The 17,878-nt window shown below is 45.8% G+C and overlaps 5 protein-coding genes across 5 annotated transcripts; 4 read left to right on the top strand and 1 right to left on the bottom strand.

Annotated features, from left to right (window-relative positions):
* Nucleotides 1–865: 865 nt before the first annotated feature.
* On the top strand, nt 866–2,100 carry DFL_009186 (uncharacterized protein; the record flags this gene model as incomplete). Its single annotated transcript, XM_067639034.1, has 2 exons — nt 866–937; nt 1,333–2,100. The coding sequence occupies 2 exons, from the start codon at nt 866–868 to the stop codon at nt 2,098–2,100; spliced, it is 840 nt and encodes a 279-aa protein (XP_067486863.1).
* A 1,379-nt stretch (nt 2,101–3,479) lies between these two features.
* DFL_009185 (uncharacterized protein) lies at nt 3,480–5,506 on the top strand (the record flags this gene model as incomplete). The annotated part of the gene is made up of 3 exons (XM_067639033.1): nt 3,480–3,524; nt 3,586–3,735; nt 5,216–5,506. The coding sequence occupies 3 exons, from the start codon at nt 3,480–3,482 to the stop codon at nt 5,504–5,506; spliced, it is 486 nt and encodes a 161-aa protein (XP_067486862.1).
* Nucleotides 5,507–7,484: 1,978 nt separating this feature from the next.
* On the top strand, nt 7,485–8,148 carry DFL_009184 (uncharacterized protein; the record flags this gene model as incomplete). Its single annotated transcript, XM_067639032.1, has 3 exons — nt 7,485–7,847; nt 7,924–8,007; nt 8,077–8,148. The coding sequence occupies 3 exons, from the start codon at nt 7,485–7,487 to the stop codon at nt 8,146–8,148; spliced, it is 519 nt and encodes a 172-aa protein (XP_067486861.1).
* Nucleotides 8,149–8,843: 695 nt separating this feature from the next.
* Nucleotides 8,844–9,870, top strand: DFL_009183 (uncharacterized protein; the record flags this gene model as incomplete). The annotated part of the gene is made up of 3 exons (XM_067639031.1): nt 8,844–9,212; nt 9,337–9,745; nt 9,812–9,870. The coding sequence occupies 3 exons, from the start codon at nt 8,844–8,846 to the stop codon at nt 9,868–9,870; spliced, it is 837 nt and encodes a 278-aa protein (XP_067486860.1).
* An 814-nt stretch (nt 9,871–10,684) lies between these two features.
* Nucleotides 10,685–12,149, bottom strand: DFL_009182 (uncharacterized protein; the record flags this gene model as incomplete). Its single annotated transcript, XM_067639030.1, has 2 exons — nt 10,685–12,057; nt 12,110–12,149. The coding sequence occupies 2 exons, from the start codon at nt 12,147–12,149 to the stop codon at nt 10,685–10,687; spliced, it is 1,413 nt and encodes a 470-aa protein (XP_067486859.1).
* Between the last annotated feature and the right edge of the window lie 5,729 nt (nt 12,150–17,878).

Here is a 17,878-nt window from a genome sequence, read left to right as displayed (position 1 = left end):
GATATGTGGTGACTACCCATTGCTTTTTGTCGTAATGGGATATTCTGCAAGGAACATGGTAGCAATCACAAAATGTTGCAATATTCGCGTTGGGGGCCGAAACTTGTCTCGCATGTTCCGCATCCGCCCAAACGACCGACAAACGGATCCTCGAGGCCTTCGAGTCACGAACAAAGGACTTGAGAATTAAGCTAAGACAAAAGCCGCCCTGCAGTGCAGCGGGACGGTCAACGAAAAAGGACGGATCCAGCTTGGGCCCATGCGAAAGACGGTTACCCGTGTACACGTATACATGCAAACCAGGCAGAGGTTATAAGGCGGAGTAAGTACCGGGGTTTTTCGTTTGTATGGTTTTCATGTCGGATTCATGCATGTCGGCTCGACGGGGTCATAAGATGTGCATCAGCTGGCGATCCAGCTCTATCCTTACCCATCACCACTAATACCCAGGCTTGTTAATTAACTTGAAGAGAATACAGTGGCGGTCGGCATCTTCCTGCTTTCGATTTCTTAGATCTTTTTGGTGGCTGAGGAGATTTTTATAAAGAGTAGATGTTAAGGTTTAGTTAGTTAGGTAGAGGTAGTTTAAGCTATTTGAATCTTCGAGTCGCATTCTGCTTTGGATTCATTTTTGGTAAAATATATTCCCTGTCTTGTCGCCTCCTCTTTTTTTTTCCATCTCTTTCTTTCCCATCTCCTCCTCTTCTTATCCTCGAGCGCTCGTCTTTTTTTTTTTTTTTTACGACGTCTTAGCGAACGGTATTTACTGACAGGGTTTCCCCACAGGGCTTGAGATCGTTAACCGTCGAGATCTTTGATTTCTTTTCTTTTTGTAGGAGGTTGTGATAACTGTTTTCAAGGAAAGATGACGGAGTGGTACGACTTTGATGAGGACTTCTGGGACGAGTATTACGGCGCAGAGGACGAGACGAACATGGTGAGTTTCTTAAGAATCATGCAGCATCATGCAGAGATGAGGACAGTGCATGCATATATACATATCCCACGCGGGATCATTGTACATATGTGCATATGTATCACATCCATCCGGCCATCACCGTTCTGGTCTTCGGCTGAGGTGCATCTGCCTGGCTAGTTCGTTTCGAACCAGGCTGTGTGGCCCGGGGCCGTGGCCTGATTGATAGCCGCCGGCGGACAATCTTCTCTCCCTCTTCCCCTTTAACCTTCCTTCACCCCCGTCCCAGCCCAAACTGTTCTAGATCCAGCGAATCGCCGCCATCCTCCGTTCGGAGCCTCTCCGTCTTTTATCTTTTAGCCTTTTTGCCTGCCATCAACTCTCCTCGACTTGCGTATTTATTGACTTCTCATCAGGCATCTCTCGCCAACGATCTCGCCGAATCCACCGTTCCCGACATCAACTGGTCAATCTTTGACGAAAACCCAACCTCACGCGATCTCCAACCCTTCGACTGGGAAGACGACTGGATACTCTTCGAATTCGATCACGACGAATACTACGACTCTTCCATCCGACCTAAATCTTCATCTTCTTCTCGATTTCAAACCCCTTATCATCCAGTCATCACCATCAACATGGAGGAAGAATCCGCCTCCGTCGCCACCCAACAGCAATTCCACCACGATCCTGTCGCCGTATCGGCAAAGAATGCCGCTGCGATCGCCGCCTCGGATCCTACCATGACCGACGATGTAGACGACGGCATCGACGGCGGATTACGTAAGAAGCAACCGGGTATTCAAATCTCCCAGCCATCTTCATCATCTTCCGACAAGAATAATAACGGCCAAACATCCCGTTCGCAAAGCTCCGACCGCTCCATCGCTACGCGGTCGCGGCGGTCTCGTACTCCGATCCCAAATCCGAACACGGGTCCTCAACCCGGAGAGGTTATTGAGATCCTTCACGAAGATCACGAGAAGAAGGTTGTCATCGTTCATACTGGCGGTGTTTTGGGGAAGTTGAGGGTTCTTCGGAAGGATACCGCCCAACCTCCAGCTGCCGTTGCTACCACCGCCGGACCTGGTCCTTCGCCGCTAAGGAATGCGCTTGATGCATCCGAGCCATCGGGTAAACCGGACGCGGTCGACCTCATCGTCGATGCTCCTACACCGAAGTGATTTATTCTTATTATCATTATTTGCCGCGTCGTCTGTTCACCTTTCTCCCTCGATCACGAAACGTTTATGGAACACGAGACACGCACTCCGACATACGATGGATTGACCGGAACTACAACATAAACCCAACCAAAGTCCGAAAAAAAAGTCCCCCTTTCTTTGTCGAAAAGGAAAAAAAAAATTCATCAACAACGACCCACGTGACCAGTTTCTCCGGAGAAGGAAATAACTAATCCTGCATGGACTTTCCCTAAAACTCTTATCCTTTCCGTCTCATAGATTCACGAACAATATGAAATTTAAGGGTACTTGCTTGCACGGTACCCCCTTCCCTTAAAAGATTCATGCCCCACGTTTCCAAAGAGTTTATGATCCCCTTCGTCCGCCTTTTTTTGGCTTAGTTACTTATCGCGAACTAAATAACTAATGAGGGGCGTCTCTTTTCCTTTCTGTTATGGTTTAAAGCGCATGGTTGATAGAGCGTTATGGGTGTTTCCTTAACTTTCACTCCACTTTTCATTTTGATTGTGGACTCCTATTCTTTTCCTTTTTATCATTACCACTATTTCGCTTTTTTTCCTTCCGCGATTCGCATCTCGATGATTTTGGTATGAGATGAGATCTCTTGTTCACCATTGACCCCTTTTTTCGCAACTATTATTACTTATTCTTTATTATTCTGTAGATTATTGTGGTATATAAAAGGTTCTTTTTTTTTTCATCGCAATCACCGGTCTCGTAACCCTGCCATCGCTAGAGTTTGAACAATCGAGGGAAGTTGTGATTTTTCGGTCGGTTGCGATATCCTTGACGTCATACCTACGAATTCGGACGGATTGGAATGCGCCAGCTAACGAACCCATAGCCCTTTCTCTCGCTAAATTTGCAAATCGGCAGGGCTTCTATGGTGTCTTTTCGAGTTTCTAAAGAATCCGAGACCCTTTTGTCCACTTGGATGGAGTTCAAATCCTTGTTCTGTCGATAGTTATTGGACGCTCACGAACAGCCAGTGCTGCATGATGACATCGTGAGGTTTTGCCGGGTTGTGGTTGGGTGGGATAACGAGCGAATGTGCTGGCTTGTGGATACGTGAATTCTAGCGGCGAAAAAGCTCTATCTCTTGCCGCTGCCTGGATCGAGCAGTTTTTCATCGTTCTCATCAGTAGGAGATTTTCGAGCCCATACCGTTGCCGGTTTTGTATTAAAACCTGATTTTGGTGTCGGGTCGGATATAAGGCTCACGAGACGTCGACGTCTGCTGGTTTACATCCCTCGACCCGCAAGGCTATAAAAACCAGTTGACTCTAAAACCCCATCCCCTCTTTCTCTTTTCACAATATCTACGACCTCCCTCGGTTCGATAGCTATCGTTTACAAAAATGTCACTGAAAGCAATCCGAACGCTAACGGGGCGTATAATCCTGGTACCCCCACACTTTCCCCCAAGTATCCGAAGCGCCCCCCCTGCTAACCGCATAATAATAGGGCATCCTCCGCCTCCTCCAATTAGCCTTAGCATGCGCCGTGATCGGATTGTACGGCAAATACCTCGCCCGAGCGACCGATGCGGGGGAACACGCCGATGCTAGGTGGATTTGGGCGGTTGTGGTCGGGGGGTTGAGCATTGTTACCGCTGTTAGTATTACCTTCTCCCCCATCCCCAAGCCGTTGTCTCCGCAAAGGTAGATCGTTTTGGGGTGAGTGTGTGTGTGTACGGAGAGGTGGGTATGACGTCATTTCACGACTTCAGTTGGCGGTGAGGTGGAGGTGGAGGGGGTCACATGACGACTTTGGGCTTCAGAATTGCCCACTCCAGATTCCAGAGCGAGCGGAGGAGATCCGCAACCCCATCATCATCTACGTCCACGCACAACGAACAAAAGGTCACATGACAACTTTGGACTTCAAAACAGCCTCAACAGACCTGTCAAAATCACAAAATACCCCCAAAGCTCCGACGCATCCTGATCAAAAGGCTTGGCAAAAAGGCTCGGAAATATTTTGAAGTCATGTTGAGAGCGGTGGTGATGGCATAGTCTTGTACCCGGTGATGGTAATCTCGAGTGCTAGGAATGATGTCACGTCATGTGACCACTTTGAACCGCAAAACAGCCCACAAACTGTCGACAGGTTGGATTCGAAGCTATCGCAAGCCTCTCTCTAGAGCCTCGGAGCCAGAGCAACTCCAGGCGGCCATGGAACCTTTGGGAGGATATTGCGGTTCCAAAGCAACTCTAGTACCATGGAAGGAGACCTGACAACTTTACCAATGGTGATTTGATTGTCAAGAAGATCACCCCAAAGGTCAGAAATCACATGACGATTTCGAATGGCGAAACCGCTCCAAGACCGTCGATAGGCCGGAATATCAAAGTTATCACAAATTTCCATCTTTCTCTGGAGATTTCGGAAAGAGCGATGAAAGGATTCTCGAGGGGGGCTTCCGAAGGATGATTACCAAAAGAGATGCAGAAAGGATAACATCCCCTACAGCTTCAACATCACATGACGGCTTTGGCTTTCAAAACGGCCCCCAGAACCGTCAACATCCTGATAGTCGAAGCTCAAGATTTCTGGTGGAGAGGATGGATCTCGACAGACTCTCGAGAACTTCTAAGAATATACCAAGGGCGAGCTACCAACAGTTTCACATCACCAATGAATCTATTATGCTCAGGCAGATCCACAATCCGGTCTCGGCAGTCGTTTCACACACCACACGAGCTTCAGAACTCATCCCGACGGTTTGGGTCATGATACCGGTCCCGGTGTTTTCGAATTCTCGGATGCCGGATGTTCCAAAAAGTCAGCGAAAGTCACAAGACGACTTTGGATGCCAGATCGGCCGGTGGACCGGGCCGTCCTGCTGTTTTTCATCGCAGTTCTGAAGATGAAAATCGTCAGGTGATTGATATGGTCCGCGGCAGCGGCATTTTGGAACTCTACGAACTTGGCGATTGTGGCATCAAATTTTCGCAGCTCAAAGTCGCCATGTGGTCGGGCTGGTTTCTCACAGTATTTGGACTAGGAATTCTACAACCATACGCGCACACACCACGCAAACCTCATAAACGGCACTAAATTTTCCTTCAATGCTAACCAAGATACTGAATAGATCCTCTACTCCCTCCCCTTCTGGCCCCTCCGCTTCTTCTTCATCTGGGACATAGTCCTCTTCATCTGCTGGCTCACCGTCTTCGCCATCTTCGCCTCCCTCTACATGCACGAAGACCCCGAAGGGAACCACGACATCGAGCAGATGCGCGACGCGATGTGGTTGGATCTCGTCAATTGGTTGCTCTGGCTCGTTAGCTCTGTCGTCGGTGGGTGGTATTTCTGGAAGTATAGGAATGAGAGGACTAGGTTGTCTGGGCGGGCTAGGGAGAATACGAAGTTTGGAGCTTAAACGGATGTTGCGAAAGATGGATTGCGGGGTCAGAGAAAGGAATTTTCTTTATTTCGCTCTTTTATGCATAATTTCGTTTGGGCACAGCCAGATGCTGTGACTTTCGTTAGTCCGCTTTTTTCTTTTATCAATGGCTTCGCTTTGGTTTAGATATCCGTTACACCACTTTTTCATCCTTTTATCTCTACTTCGCCTGCAAGAGAGCTAGATTCTCAATTACCAAATACACTTTTCTCCCTTTTGTCCTAAATTTCCCTCCTATGGGGCTCTAATTCTTCGTCCATTATGCATATACCAAAACGTTGCAATTCCGCGTTCCTGTTGTAGAACTTATTCCAGTTAGCCTACCCAAGTAACAGCCAATGGAAAGCCTCCTTTGCCTCCAGCCTAGCTCAATCCAACATTACCCTGCCTTGGATCTATCTTCTAAAAATGTAGAAATTCATCAGCCCAGCGCCACATCAAAAGAAGAAGAAAGACTCGGCCCCGTCAAATCCCTCTGCTACTACCGGCCCTAAAATCTCTGACAGTTTCACAATCCGCGGTACCATTCAAGACCAAATCTGACCTAGCTGTCTGCAAGGCGCTTAACCGTAGCTCCCAGTTCCAACACAAATTTCAAGCGTAACCAATAGAAACGACACGATCACCTCCAGTTTCTATAAATTCCACCACACGCTATATTCCCACCACGGACGTTCCCTCCAATCCCCTAAACGCCCTCGTCTTCTTCTCCATCCCATTTCGAAGGTCACATGACAATTTTGGGCTTCAAAATAGCAGGAAAAGAGCAACACGAAAAGGATCTTGGGATGGAAAGTGGAGGATTTCGAGTAGCATTAACTTTGTGAATATACAAGATAATTTCATTTTGAAAATAGGAGGTGGAAGAGGGGGTATCGGGAAATTGAAATTCGTAGGTGGTGGTATGTGGTGGGTGAGAGGTTGTGAAGATAGTTCGAGGAAGTTTTGAGGTTTCTAGGCGACGCATTTCAAGATGTGGATGCTGAGACCCGTCGAGTTGCAGACCTGTAGGGCTGATGCTTCCCTACCCACCCATCCATAAAATCGGTAAATAATATATATTTTTGTCGAAATGGATATCATCGAATCGATCTATTCTCCCTACCCCTGGTACACATCCCGGGATCCAGAATCCCGGAATCCATGGCGCAGCCACTTTTTTCTAGGCGCTTCCTCTTTTTTGGCAATCCTTGCGGCTCACCGTGACAGAATGTCTTTGACCTTTTTTTTCGGCGAGTTCGGGCCAGCCTTTTTTTGACAGTATTTAGCGATTGGTTAATTAGAAACTTGAAACTTGAAACTTCGTGTGCGATGCGCGGTAGTGGGTTGCAATGGGGATTTCGATCGATTTGGCGATAAGAATAGTAGCAAGTATTTCTTCCTAGTTCGTCAGGATGAGGTTTGTTCGTAATTATTAACTAGAATCCTAGTACGACGAGCTCGAGCTCGAGGTCTGTGAGTCCTGGACCCTGGGATGGTAATTTTTAGAAATTCATGGTATGCATGAAGTGTGATGGTGATAGCGAACTGACTCTACTTCGAGCGCCTGGACTCGAGTTCTTTTTTATACCTTACTGTTATGGAAGTTTACGAGGATCCTCGAGATATAAAACCACGGCTTGGCCCTGAGACTTCTCGACCCTCTCATCCGATCGGTAGTTCACTTGATTTCAATCTTTGTTAGTTGGCTGTGTCGACTTCTTATTCTTAACTTTTTCATCTACGGTTCTTTACATCTTTTAATTCGTATTTCGTTTCAAACTCCTTGGGTTCTATTTTATCGTTCACGAGTTTCTTATCTTATACTCTGCTGGTTTCGATTTCGTTTCTTCTACCTTGACAATATTTACAACGAAAACTACAGCTCAGCGAGCTTCTTATCGGTCTTTGAAACTTCATCATCTTTAACCTCAAATACCCATCGCAACCACCGAACCGAACAATACAACCCACCATGTCATCAGCAGCCCAACTCTACCTCCCCCGCCTCCTCTCTCTCCTCCTCCGCCTCTCCCAACTTCTAACCTCCATAATAATCACCGGAATCTCAGGCCACTACCTCAACACCCTCAAAGACTTCCACATCTCTTCCCCAAACGGTCGATTCATCTACACCACCATCATATCCTCCTCTTCGCTAATCTATTCCTTCGGATGTCTAATATTCTGGAGATATACACTTTTCCCTGTTGATCTGGGATTTTTTGTGTTTTATTTGGCGGGGTTTGGGGTTGTGGTCAATTGGATCGTTGACGGGATGGAGTGTGAGAAGGCGTGGGATTTGGAGGTTAGGTTTGGGGTTTGGTTGAGCGGACGGGTTAGTATCACACACACTCTCTCTTTTAGATCCATGCTGAGGGGTTACTGACTTGTGATGTTTTATTTTTATATAGCCGAAAGATCAATGTGGTCGCTGGGCGGCGGTTGAGACGTTTACGTTTTTTAGTGCGATTTTGTTTTTGGCGAGTGGGTTGCTGGTGAGTTATTGACCCCTTGAGGCATTGCGGGTGCAGTCACTGATGGAAACCAATGCATTGGTTTCATAGGCGGTATGGAAGATTTGGAAACAAGGAAAAGACGAGGTTGAGAAGCCGAAGCCGTGGTTTAGGTGTTTGTGAATGAGCGCCCGAGCATACGGATTTCGAGGGCGGAGGATTCTGGTACATCGGCATTAACATAGTTTGATATGATTCCGATGGATTTATTCTATATAGCTTTAATTTTTTGAGTGGTCATCGATTGCTTGGGGACTTTTACGCAATCCATCGCATTAATTCTCGGTAACAAGCTAATGGGTTCTGTGTCTCGATGGATTCGTTTTTAATGGGATTATCAAGTCGAAAATTGCATCTGTTGGAAATGGGGAAACGGAAATTTTGTATCGCAGATTACGAGTTAATTAATTTCATCGTGGGGTCTTGATTGCCGTCCACTATTGCTTGCCTAGGTATCCATTCGAGCCTACCGGTGCGAAACTAATTGCGGCACTCGTATTCAGGCATCCCTTGGTCCAGTTTCAAAATTTATGCATCCTTGCCGTGAATCCTGCGTTGACACTGTGGCATTCCACAATAGTATGATCACGTGATTAGGCTAACCTGTTATGTTGCGGCGGGCATCTCGTCACAGCCGGGTTCATCCCACCTTCCAATTCACCCGCCACCAAATAAAGTCGTCGTCAACCTCATCGCGAACTCCACAACTACTCGAAAGTCGAGTCCCCGCTTCCGCCTCTCTCGAAATCAACCAGTCTGACATATATACACAGGTTCTATCCTGTTATTCGCATTTACACGTCAAAGAACCGACCACCATGGCATCACCACCATCGAAGGCCTCCGGCCCCTTGCCTGCCCATGTCTACGACGAAGAAGCCCCCCCATCCTACCACGAAGCGGGTAGCAGCAGTCGAGCCCAAGAATCCGCCGAACCGCTCCTCGGAAGTCCGCGATTCGATCAACCAGATGATGCTCTTCCACCAGATTACAAGACTGTCGTCGCAGAATCATCCCTTGCGATCCGCCAACGCTTCATTTCTAAAGTCTACAGCATTCTGTTCTTCCAGCTCCTCGCCACCGGTATCGTCTCCGCCGCTACATTCTACTCCGCCGGCTTCAAAACATGGATTCAGACAAACGGCTGGATGATGTGGATCAGTTTGTTGGGAAGCATCGGAGCTTTGGTAAGCCTTCTCCCTTTCTCTACCAAAAGTCGCAGCCTCACACACCGTATGCGTAAACTGTTACGCAAAGAAAACATACCGAGTAATGGTAGTAGCAAACTAACATGAGTCCCTCCAAACATAGATCGCAGTCTACATGAAACGTAAAACCTACCCAACAAACTACTACCTCCTCGGCCTCTTCACCGCTTTCGAAGCCTACTCCGTCGCCGTCATAACCTCCTTCTACGACTCCAAAATCGTGCTCGAAGCTGTAGTCATCACCGCTGTCGTTTTCGCCGGTCTAACCCTCTTCGCCTTGCAGACCAAATACGACTTTACACAATGGCAGGGGATTCTGTTCACCTCGTTGTGGATTTTGATCGGAGCTGGCTTCATTAGCATGTTCTTTAGCCATGGAAGCGGGTTCGAGATGGTTTACAGCGTGGGCGCGGTGGTTATCTTCTCCGGGTACGTGTTGGTGGATACACAGATGATTATGCACCACTTCACACCGGATGAGGAGGTTGCTGCGGCTATTAGTCTGTATCTTGGTAAGTCTTAAAATGCCCCCTTTTCCCTCGCTGAAGATTTGTGTTAACATGTGGGATAACTATTAGATATTATCAACCTCTTCATCAACATCCTCAGGATCTTGAACAACCAGAATAATAACTAAATCCTGGTGGTTGGATGGTTCTGGAGGACGATGCTGAGAGGAACAAACACGGCCCAGCAACTGCCTTCAAGGGCGGGTCAACAGAAAAGCCGTGGCTACGTGGAAAATTACATCATTTCCATTTTTTTTGTAAGGTGCATTAACAACGGAGAAAGTAAGATCAATTCATGGGACAACTTTTGGGATATTATTCTTGTGCGTGGCTTTCGGGTAATGGTGGGTGGCGGGTTAATGGGATGTTGAATTTTGTTTCTTTTTTCCTTGCGTTTTCCTTAATCTCCATTCGCTGTTCTTGAATGGTTCATTCGTTAGTTTTTGGGCATTTTTATCAGGAAGTGTTACTTTTGTTATCTTTGATATGGTTGCTTTGATATATTTTCGGGAAGACAAATTGAAAAAATTACCCTCGATCGGAGGACTTCATGATGTGGTAAGGGTGATTATATGGAACGCCTTTCGCACCGCTATTAACGGAAACCATATGCTTTTGATATACGATACAGCTCGCCGAACCAGATGATAAATACAAGTTGAAACCATACCGATGATGCCACAGACCCAGAGAAAAAGAGAAACCGTTCAAATCAAGCAACCGCAAACAAATCACCAAAATGCTCACCAGGAACGCCGTAGTTAACCCCCATGTGTCCCGACCGCTGCCTACCACCGAACAAAGTATGGTACACCAATATCTCCCCATGCGGTACCGGCATACCAATGTTCATTACTTCGTGGATACCTGCCGCAAATTTAAACAAGGCCGAAACCAAACTCCAAAAAAGATGGTAAATGCAAAAGAATACTCAATCATTCTTTACGCCTCCAAATCCAGCCCACATACCTCCATCCTTCGCTGTCTGTACCCATCATACAACGTCATCCACACATTCCTTGCTGTACAATCCCACCTTTCTTCACCATCCCCCATCTCTTGAGCCGATTGACATCTTGGCGCTACATCTTCTTCCAAACTTTTGAGTGTCCAGGGTTGTGGTACTTTTTCCCATTCTCCGTTTTTTGTTTTCTTTCCACCGTCGAAGAAGATGTAATATACTTCGTTTAGTACCTTCGATGGTAACCATGTTGATGCTCGATTTCCACCGTTTCCAACCGGTGAATCGAAAAAGTCGGATGTAAAAATTTCATAAGGCCACCGAGGAAGAATCATAGCCGTAGCGGCATAAATCCTTTCCACTACTTTCCCCAACCCCCCAAAATCCTTAGTTATAACCCCTCCCTTTTTCATCACATACTCCAACTCCCCGTCTTCCGGTGCAACCATTAAAAAATTTGACGATAACCCTCCACCCCTATCTCTAGGTGCCGAAACCGCCGCCGCGGGAGAGTGTAACAGCATTTCGTCCATATTTTTCATAATAACTGCTGGATGTCGAAGATATAGCAATCGTTTGTAATCCGTCATGTTTAGCAGTACTAATGGGGTAACCGTGTCATCTGGCATCGGTAGGAGTATGGCGGAGTGTTTTATTCTAGCGAGGTGGAGTAGTCTCCTTGCTGTGTGGTATTGTGGTGACTTATCTGCTGCTGATGTTTCGTGGATCAGCGGTGGTGGGTCGAGTGGATTTGTTGCTTCTTCGTGAGATGGTTTCGTTGCTTCCTCCTGCTTCTTATTTTTCTTCTTATTCTTTTTCTTGGTATTCTTTTGTTTTCGTTTGTTGTTTAATGTCTTTTCTTGGATAGCTAGTGTCTTTTGTGCTTCCTTTTGTTGAGACTCTGAGATTTCGAGTTGCATATCCCAGCTTTCGGGATATATCAATATCCGTGAGGCTTTACTCCCCACCCGATCGAGATCGTTGAACGTAAGCACCGCAGAACAAACAGACGTAAAGTCATCAACCAACTGAACATATCCCACGGTCCTATACCTCTCCTTCTCCCTCCGTAACTCCATTTCCAACTGCTGTTGTCTCTGCTCCCATATTAAGTCCTGAGACGTCCGTTGTCGCGATGACGTAGATAGTATTCGTTGATTACCACCGTGATTATAGTTTTTATTGCCACTACTAGGCGTTGGATTCTCGGCTTGGATTTTCCGTCGTTTCTTTTCTAATGCTAGCGGGTGGGTTTCTGGGAGGGGCATTGTGTCGTAGTAACGTTCTAGAGTGTGCATTGATCGTCTTTGGAGGATGCAGCCGGAGAGGAAGAGGATGAAGGAGAAGAGGAATACTAGAAATGGGTGTTAGCATTATAAGGTAGAGAGGGATTGAGTGCGACGTACGAATGCTGGAGGTTATACGAAGTCCTATTCGGCCCTTCATGGCCGCGGCGGGGGGTCGATATTAGCAAAATGGGTGAGGGAGCGATGTTTAGATTCGAGGTGGTATCGTTTCGTGAAGTTTGGATGGTAGTCTAGCTTCCAGTCGTACTATTTTCAATTTCCAAGAATGTAAATATTCGACGTCCGGTATGTCGTAGTCTCGTGTCCAATGGTAACTTCGAATATCGAAATCCTGAGTTCCAAGTATCACAAACAATGGTTCTCTTTGAATATTTAGAAGTACAAGATTTAATAACCTACTCCAATCAAAGGCCCCAAGACTTCGGAAGCGATGTGATAAGGCTAAACACCCGAACCCTTTTTTTTTCAATTTGAAGATTCTTGGCTGCTGCAGATGCGGGATACAAATGAGGGGTGACCAAGCCGGATGCTAGTTATTGTTGGTGTTGCATCAAGGATGTTCTTGTTACCACGACAACAGACAGCGGTCCATCTAGGTAATGTCATCACCATTACCACGAAATCAATATGAACTCAAGGGTTCAGCACCGCGAGCCGTGGGAAACTTGCGCCTTCGGACGGGGGGTTGGGAAACGGCTTGCAGAACGCGAAACAAAAAGGTTCATGAACTCAAGAGATTTGAGGTCACGTGTGGTTCTTTGTGTGACCATGTTGTATTTCGAGGGCTTCAACACAGAAACTCGAGAAGGATCGAGGCCAGAGGTTCCACATCGACATGAATCGGAGAATAAGAGAGTAATTCAGTCCAAAAGTAGATACTTGGTTTTTCTGAGGGGCAAAAGGAACCATGGATGCACTGTGTTAGCTTTCAGCTACCGGTATTGCTGCCTTGACAAATAATCATTATATTCACGCGGTTGCACAGAGCCTAGACTCCGGGTGGCACCATAGGCTTCTTGTATTCGCCGACAATCCTTAGGATCCTAACAACTCTAAGATATTTTACCCCCATTGTTGCACAGCTGTATAGCCAGATCCATAGCTCGTAGGCTTTCATAATTTGTCGGTACATCATGGGGTACAACTATATACAGAAGAATAAGATTTAATGGTGGCGAAGTGTGGTGAGAATAATTCTACCGCAACACTCCAACGCTTTTCGGCCTTCGCATACGTGATCGGGCTCTTGATTTACCCAGTATTCGCTCTTCCAATACCAAATTCCTCAGTACTTCTCCCTCGTTCAATATCCCCATTCTCAGATACCCGTTTAGACGGAGTGAATATTCTCCGAAATTCCGAAGTCCTGAGTAATAACACGATTGATATTCTATAAGCTCTGGCTCCTTTTTTGTTTGGAGTTATAAACTTAAGGCTCAAATGCCAGTCGAGGTACTCTATTTTGTAGGCTTGGACCGGGGTTTAACGTATTTTATATACCCTATGGATGTGTATTCGTACTTACAAGCATCGTATATTAATTTTTATAAAGTCTCGTTCAGTCTGGAATACCGTTTGATCAAGAATGACAAGTGGGCAATTAACTTAAACAAGACTCCTAGCTTTAGAATAGCACCTAGTTAGGCATACATTATTTTCATCAGAATCATTCTTTACCTACAACGTATTTGCCACCTCCTAGCATTATCAAGAACACTTTCCCATGACCCACCCTTACGATCCTACGCTATGATGATGTCTAACACTTTATCAAACAAACGAATAACCACCAGCCACTTAAACTCTTTCAAAACCATTTCCGCGGGCCAGATTAATTTCCAAACTAGCGTTCAGAATACACATCTCTCGATCGTATAAATTGCCAAGCCAGATCGGCGGCCACAATGCATGCATGAACACAGAGTTCCACACTGTCATAGTATTATCACTTCCCGTTCCGTCATTGAGGTTTTTACCGATTGGCCCCGTGAACAACCGCAACTGCCATAAGCGATAGTTACGTCGTATATACGACTGCGCATCGAAAGAGACGTACATATATCGTAAGTTGCAGCTTGAGATAACGTCAACATCCGGATCTATCGATCTGATATAGATTTAGACAATTGTTCATACGGTCGACGATTAGAGCGGGAAAAATAATTATCGTACGATAGATTCCATATATCTAAAGTTGGTAATTCCCGCAATTGTGGAGCCATCGCTACCGTAGTGTACAGCTGGTAACCATAGTCATTGTGGCACGATTTCAAGTCAACCACTGCAACTTTAAGGTTAAATTCCCTCTCAGAGTTTCGAGCTAAACGAAACATACCCAATCTTTTGACATCTAGCAAAATAACCCAAGATGACGATTCCAAGTTCTTTTATCATAATTTCGTAGAATTGACGAGAATCAAGATTTATGCGAGATGTGTCACGCCCCGCTCAGCAATCTAACGGCTAGCGGACCTGTGGAAAATTAAAGCTACCTACTGACGTCACGTATATCCACCGACAGACGATGTCGCTAAGGCCCAAAGCGGCTCGTTTCGCGACAACCTACAAAACTTAACCATTTGAATGTGAAGAAGAGAAAACACGATCTCGTGAGACCTACCCCCTGGATTGCAAGTGTTTCACTCCTTGTCCCATCGCCAAGAAATGAATGCCCCCAGCTTGCTTTTTCAAGCCCAGCATTATTGCATGATATCAAGGAGAATGCTGATATGCCCAGACATTCCGACCCACCACCCTGTCCAATCGCAGCTGGGTGCCTCTAAAACGGGCAAGTGCCCTCCGGAATTGCAGTACCGATACTTCTTGGGGACAAGAATGCAGAAAACAATGAGCATGACCCTAGTCACGATTCCGGGCGCGGCTCCTCCCAAGCTTAAAATCTATAAAGTCGTGTCTATTTCCTGAAATCTCTAAAGATTTGCGTATGTGGAGAAATACCTTGTCGGATTCGATACCTTTTTAGATCTTTTTTTCTTCTTCGCACGTTCCCCTCTCCGAATATATATATAATCGACCTTACCGACCTTCTTCCAATACTCAATTCCAAATGAGAAGCTAGTTTGCAGCTCTGCGGCTCGAACCCCTGCGCATACTGGGGAAATCATAATAGACGATGCAGGCCTCGGCATTCTTCTTTCTCTCCATTCTTACTTGCAACTTTGCTCTTGCCGTTCCTTTGTCGTCCACGCTAGATCAGCCCAATGTAAGTAGACGAACCCACCTCGAGAGAATATCACCAACCATGGTTATTCCATATTCTCCTGAAACCATCCAACTTTGACCCCTGTGGTTTTGGGTTCACCAGCCCATACACTAACACATAAACCTCGTGCTTCATAGAAGCCAGGACCTCAGACCGTATTACCCAATCCCAACGACGAAGCGATCAAAGCATTTTGGGATATGCAATAATCACAACCCGAAAACCCGACTTCTACACTCCTAAGAAAAGAAGAAACCTCTGATTGCGGTCCTGTTTATCATCCCAAAAAGAACTCCTCTAGCCGCCGGCGGTTGTGTCAGAGAAGCTTCCGTCAACGAAAACCAACCGGCCATCGAAGCAACATTCCGATACCGACACAACTTTCAGCTGTGACCTGGGTAGAACTGTAACACCAACATCCAGAGCCTGTTTGATGAGTATGACGGGGACGATATTACCCCTGCATTGTGGTAGTCATGCTGGGGATACTGTAGCTTCAAGCAATAATACCAATTTCATCGCAACTATAAACTATACCTGCAAAGCTATGTAGATTCAACTCATTATGGCCGGGAACCCGTCCATTTTTAACCCAACTAACCATCTTGCACCTGTGTATCCCAATCCCGCTACTAACGAAGCTCACGAGAGAGCCCAGATACCTAAATACAGGGTCATATAAATGTATCCTTATTTGTGTTTATAGGGCGCACATACCTTAAGACTACATCTCGCCGTCTCACCCTTGTAGCGCTTTGTATTGTTCTACCAGGCGGTCAAAATTAAGACAGCAAACCACAGAATCTCAAAACGGCCCTAACCATATTCTGAGATAGTATCGAAATAAGTTGAATTAAATAGTATACGTATATTCACATGGCACGACTCACGCGATCGTTCACCTTATATTCTACGTTACGAATCGGCGCCTTCACGAGGGGAAACCCCCACCGGATACCCAACTCGATTCAAAGCAGCCTAGAACTTCATATTCTAGTGTAATATAACACATACATTGAATCCACACGCCAGAATCAAATAACTAAGCACTACGTTTCTCGAAGATAACTACCCCATATACCATATATAGATATGACAGAAAGCATAGATCAAAATTCCAATTGAACGGCTCGGAAAGACTAGTTATGAAACCTAACTGGCAGCTGGCAGAAGAGAAGCATTTCATACCATGTCAAAGTCTCTTCGTCCTTTGTGTTCAAAACTCTTAAAAAAAGACTCGATAGTTGCCAGTTGATATAACCTGCCTCGTGTCCAGCCTGACTCCTGCCCAAAAGCCAGCCTCGCTCGCTTGCATGGTTTCAACCCTCAGAAGCAAGGGAATACACAATGGGGTTCGATATACCCAATCAATCGAAAATATCCCTTGCGCAATTCCTATCGAAAATTTATACCAAAAGCAACGTCTGCATCCAATGCCCATTTATCACAAACTCAGAGTCCTTATCGACTGATCAATAAAACCGTAAGGGGTTTTTTTTTTTTTTTTTTTGCAGAGATTCCATTTGCACGAAACGCATCCGGAATATCTTAGGCCCGCCCAAAAAGCTCCTTTTCGGCTGACCAACCCTATATGCATATACATAAATTTTCGTTGTTGGAATTTCAACAAGGCTCGAACCCAAGGCCGCGCGGCGCCGTAATATTAAGACAAACCCCCCCCCCCCCCTATTCACGAGCAGACGATAGCTGGGTTAAAAAGTGCGCAGGAGACAACTCAACATGCATAATATTTGTAGTTGCAGCTTTTTCTGTTTTTTTTAAGCATATAACGAATTCAATATAGCTAACTAATTGTCTCCTGTTCAGATTTCAACTTTGATTCTCTACAAGAAGGCTACGCGAATTAGAACCTGATTCTCAACTAATTAGGATGGCCGTACGATCGATCAATTTGGGGGGAATTGATAAAATTATTATTCAGTTCGACTTCCCGTGTGGGTCGGCTCAAGTGCCCAATCCTTGTTTTATGGTTACATAGCACTTGGTATAAATATGTTAACATTCCTGGGTATACGGGCCAAGCATCGGCATGCTGTTGGGTACATGCACCAACGGAAAGAAAAAGAGCTCATATCCACCCGATGATTAGTTATGATCTGTGGGCCTGTATACGCAGGCAAGCCAAGGGCGCTGCAACAAAATTTTAACAAGCCTCGAGCAATAACGCTGTCTCATGGGAATAGAACCGAGCAAAAAAAAGAAAAGAAAAGAAAAGGGAAGGGAAAAAAGGTATGGAATCAGCTCTGGGCCGGCTTGGTCTTTTCGAAGAGAACTCGAATTTGCGATTCGCGCATGATAACGACCTATCTATATCTTGTATTAGCTCCAACATGTTAGAACTTCCGCCCAGGAACAACAGGTACGCAAGTATCATGAGTCTAACCCCCAACAATCATAGCCTCGAGTTTCTATCGAACTTCTTTCAAAAATTTGACTCCCCGGCCTTCGTTTAGTATATATGGCGCTTAGGACATATATAACCCATCCGTATGCGTACAGGGCGCTGAAAAACTCAATATGCGTGAGTGTGATTGTTGCAATGCATTAGTCTCGTTGAACTAGCCTCTAGATTTTGGGAAACTTGGCTACTCTCTAGAGTCTAGGAACGCTGATATTGAATGGAG

Source organism: Arthrobotrys flagrans, assembly GCF_004000055.1.
Source record: "Arthrobotrys flagrans strain CBS H-5679 chromosome Unknown unitig_1, whole genome shotgun sequence".
NCBI lineage: Eukaryota > Fungi > Ascomycota > Orbiliomycetes > Orbiliales > Orbiliaceae > Arthrobotrys > Arthrobotrys flagrans.
The sequence above is the reverse complement of the archived record's forward strand: the minus strand, read 5'-3'. Positions and strand labels throughout refer to the sequence as shown.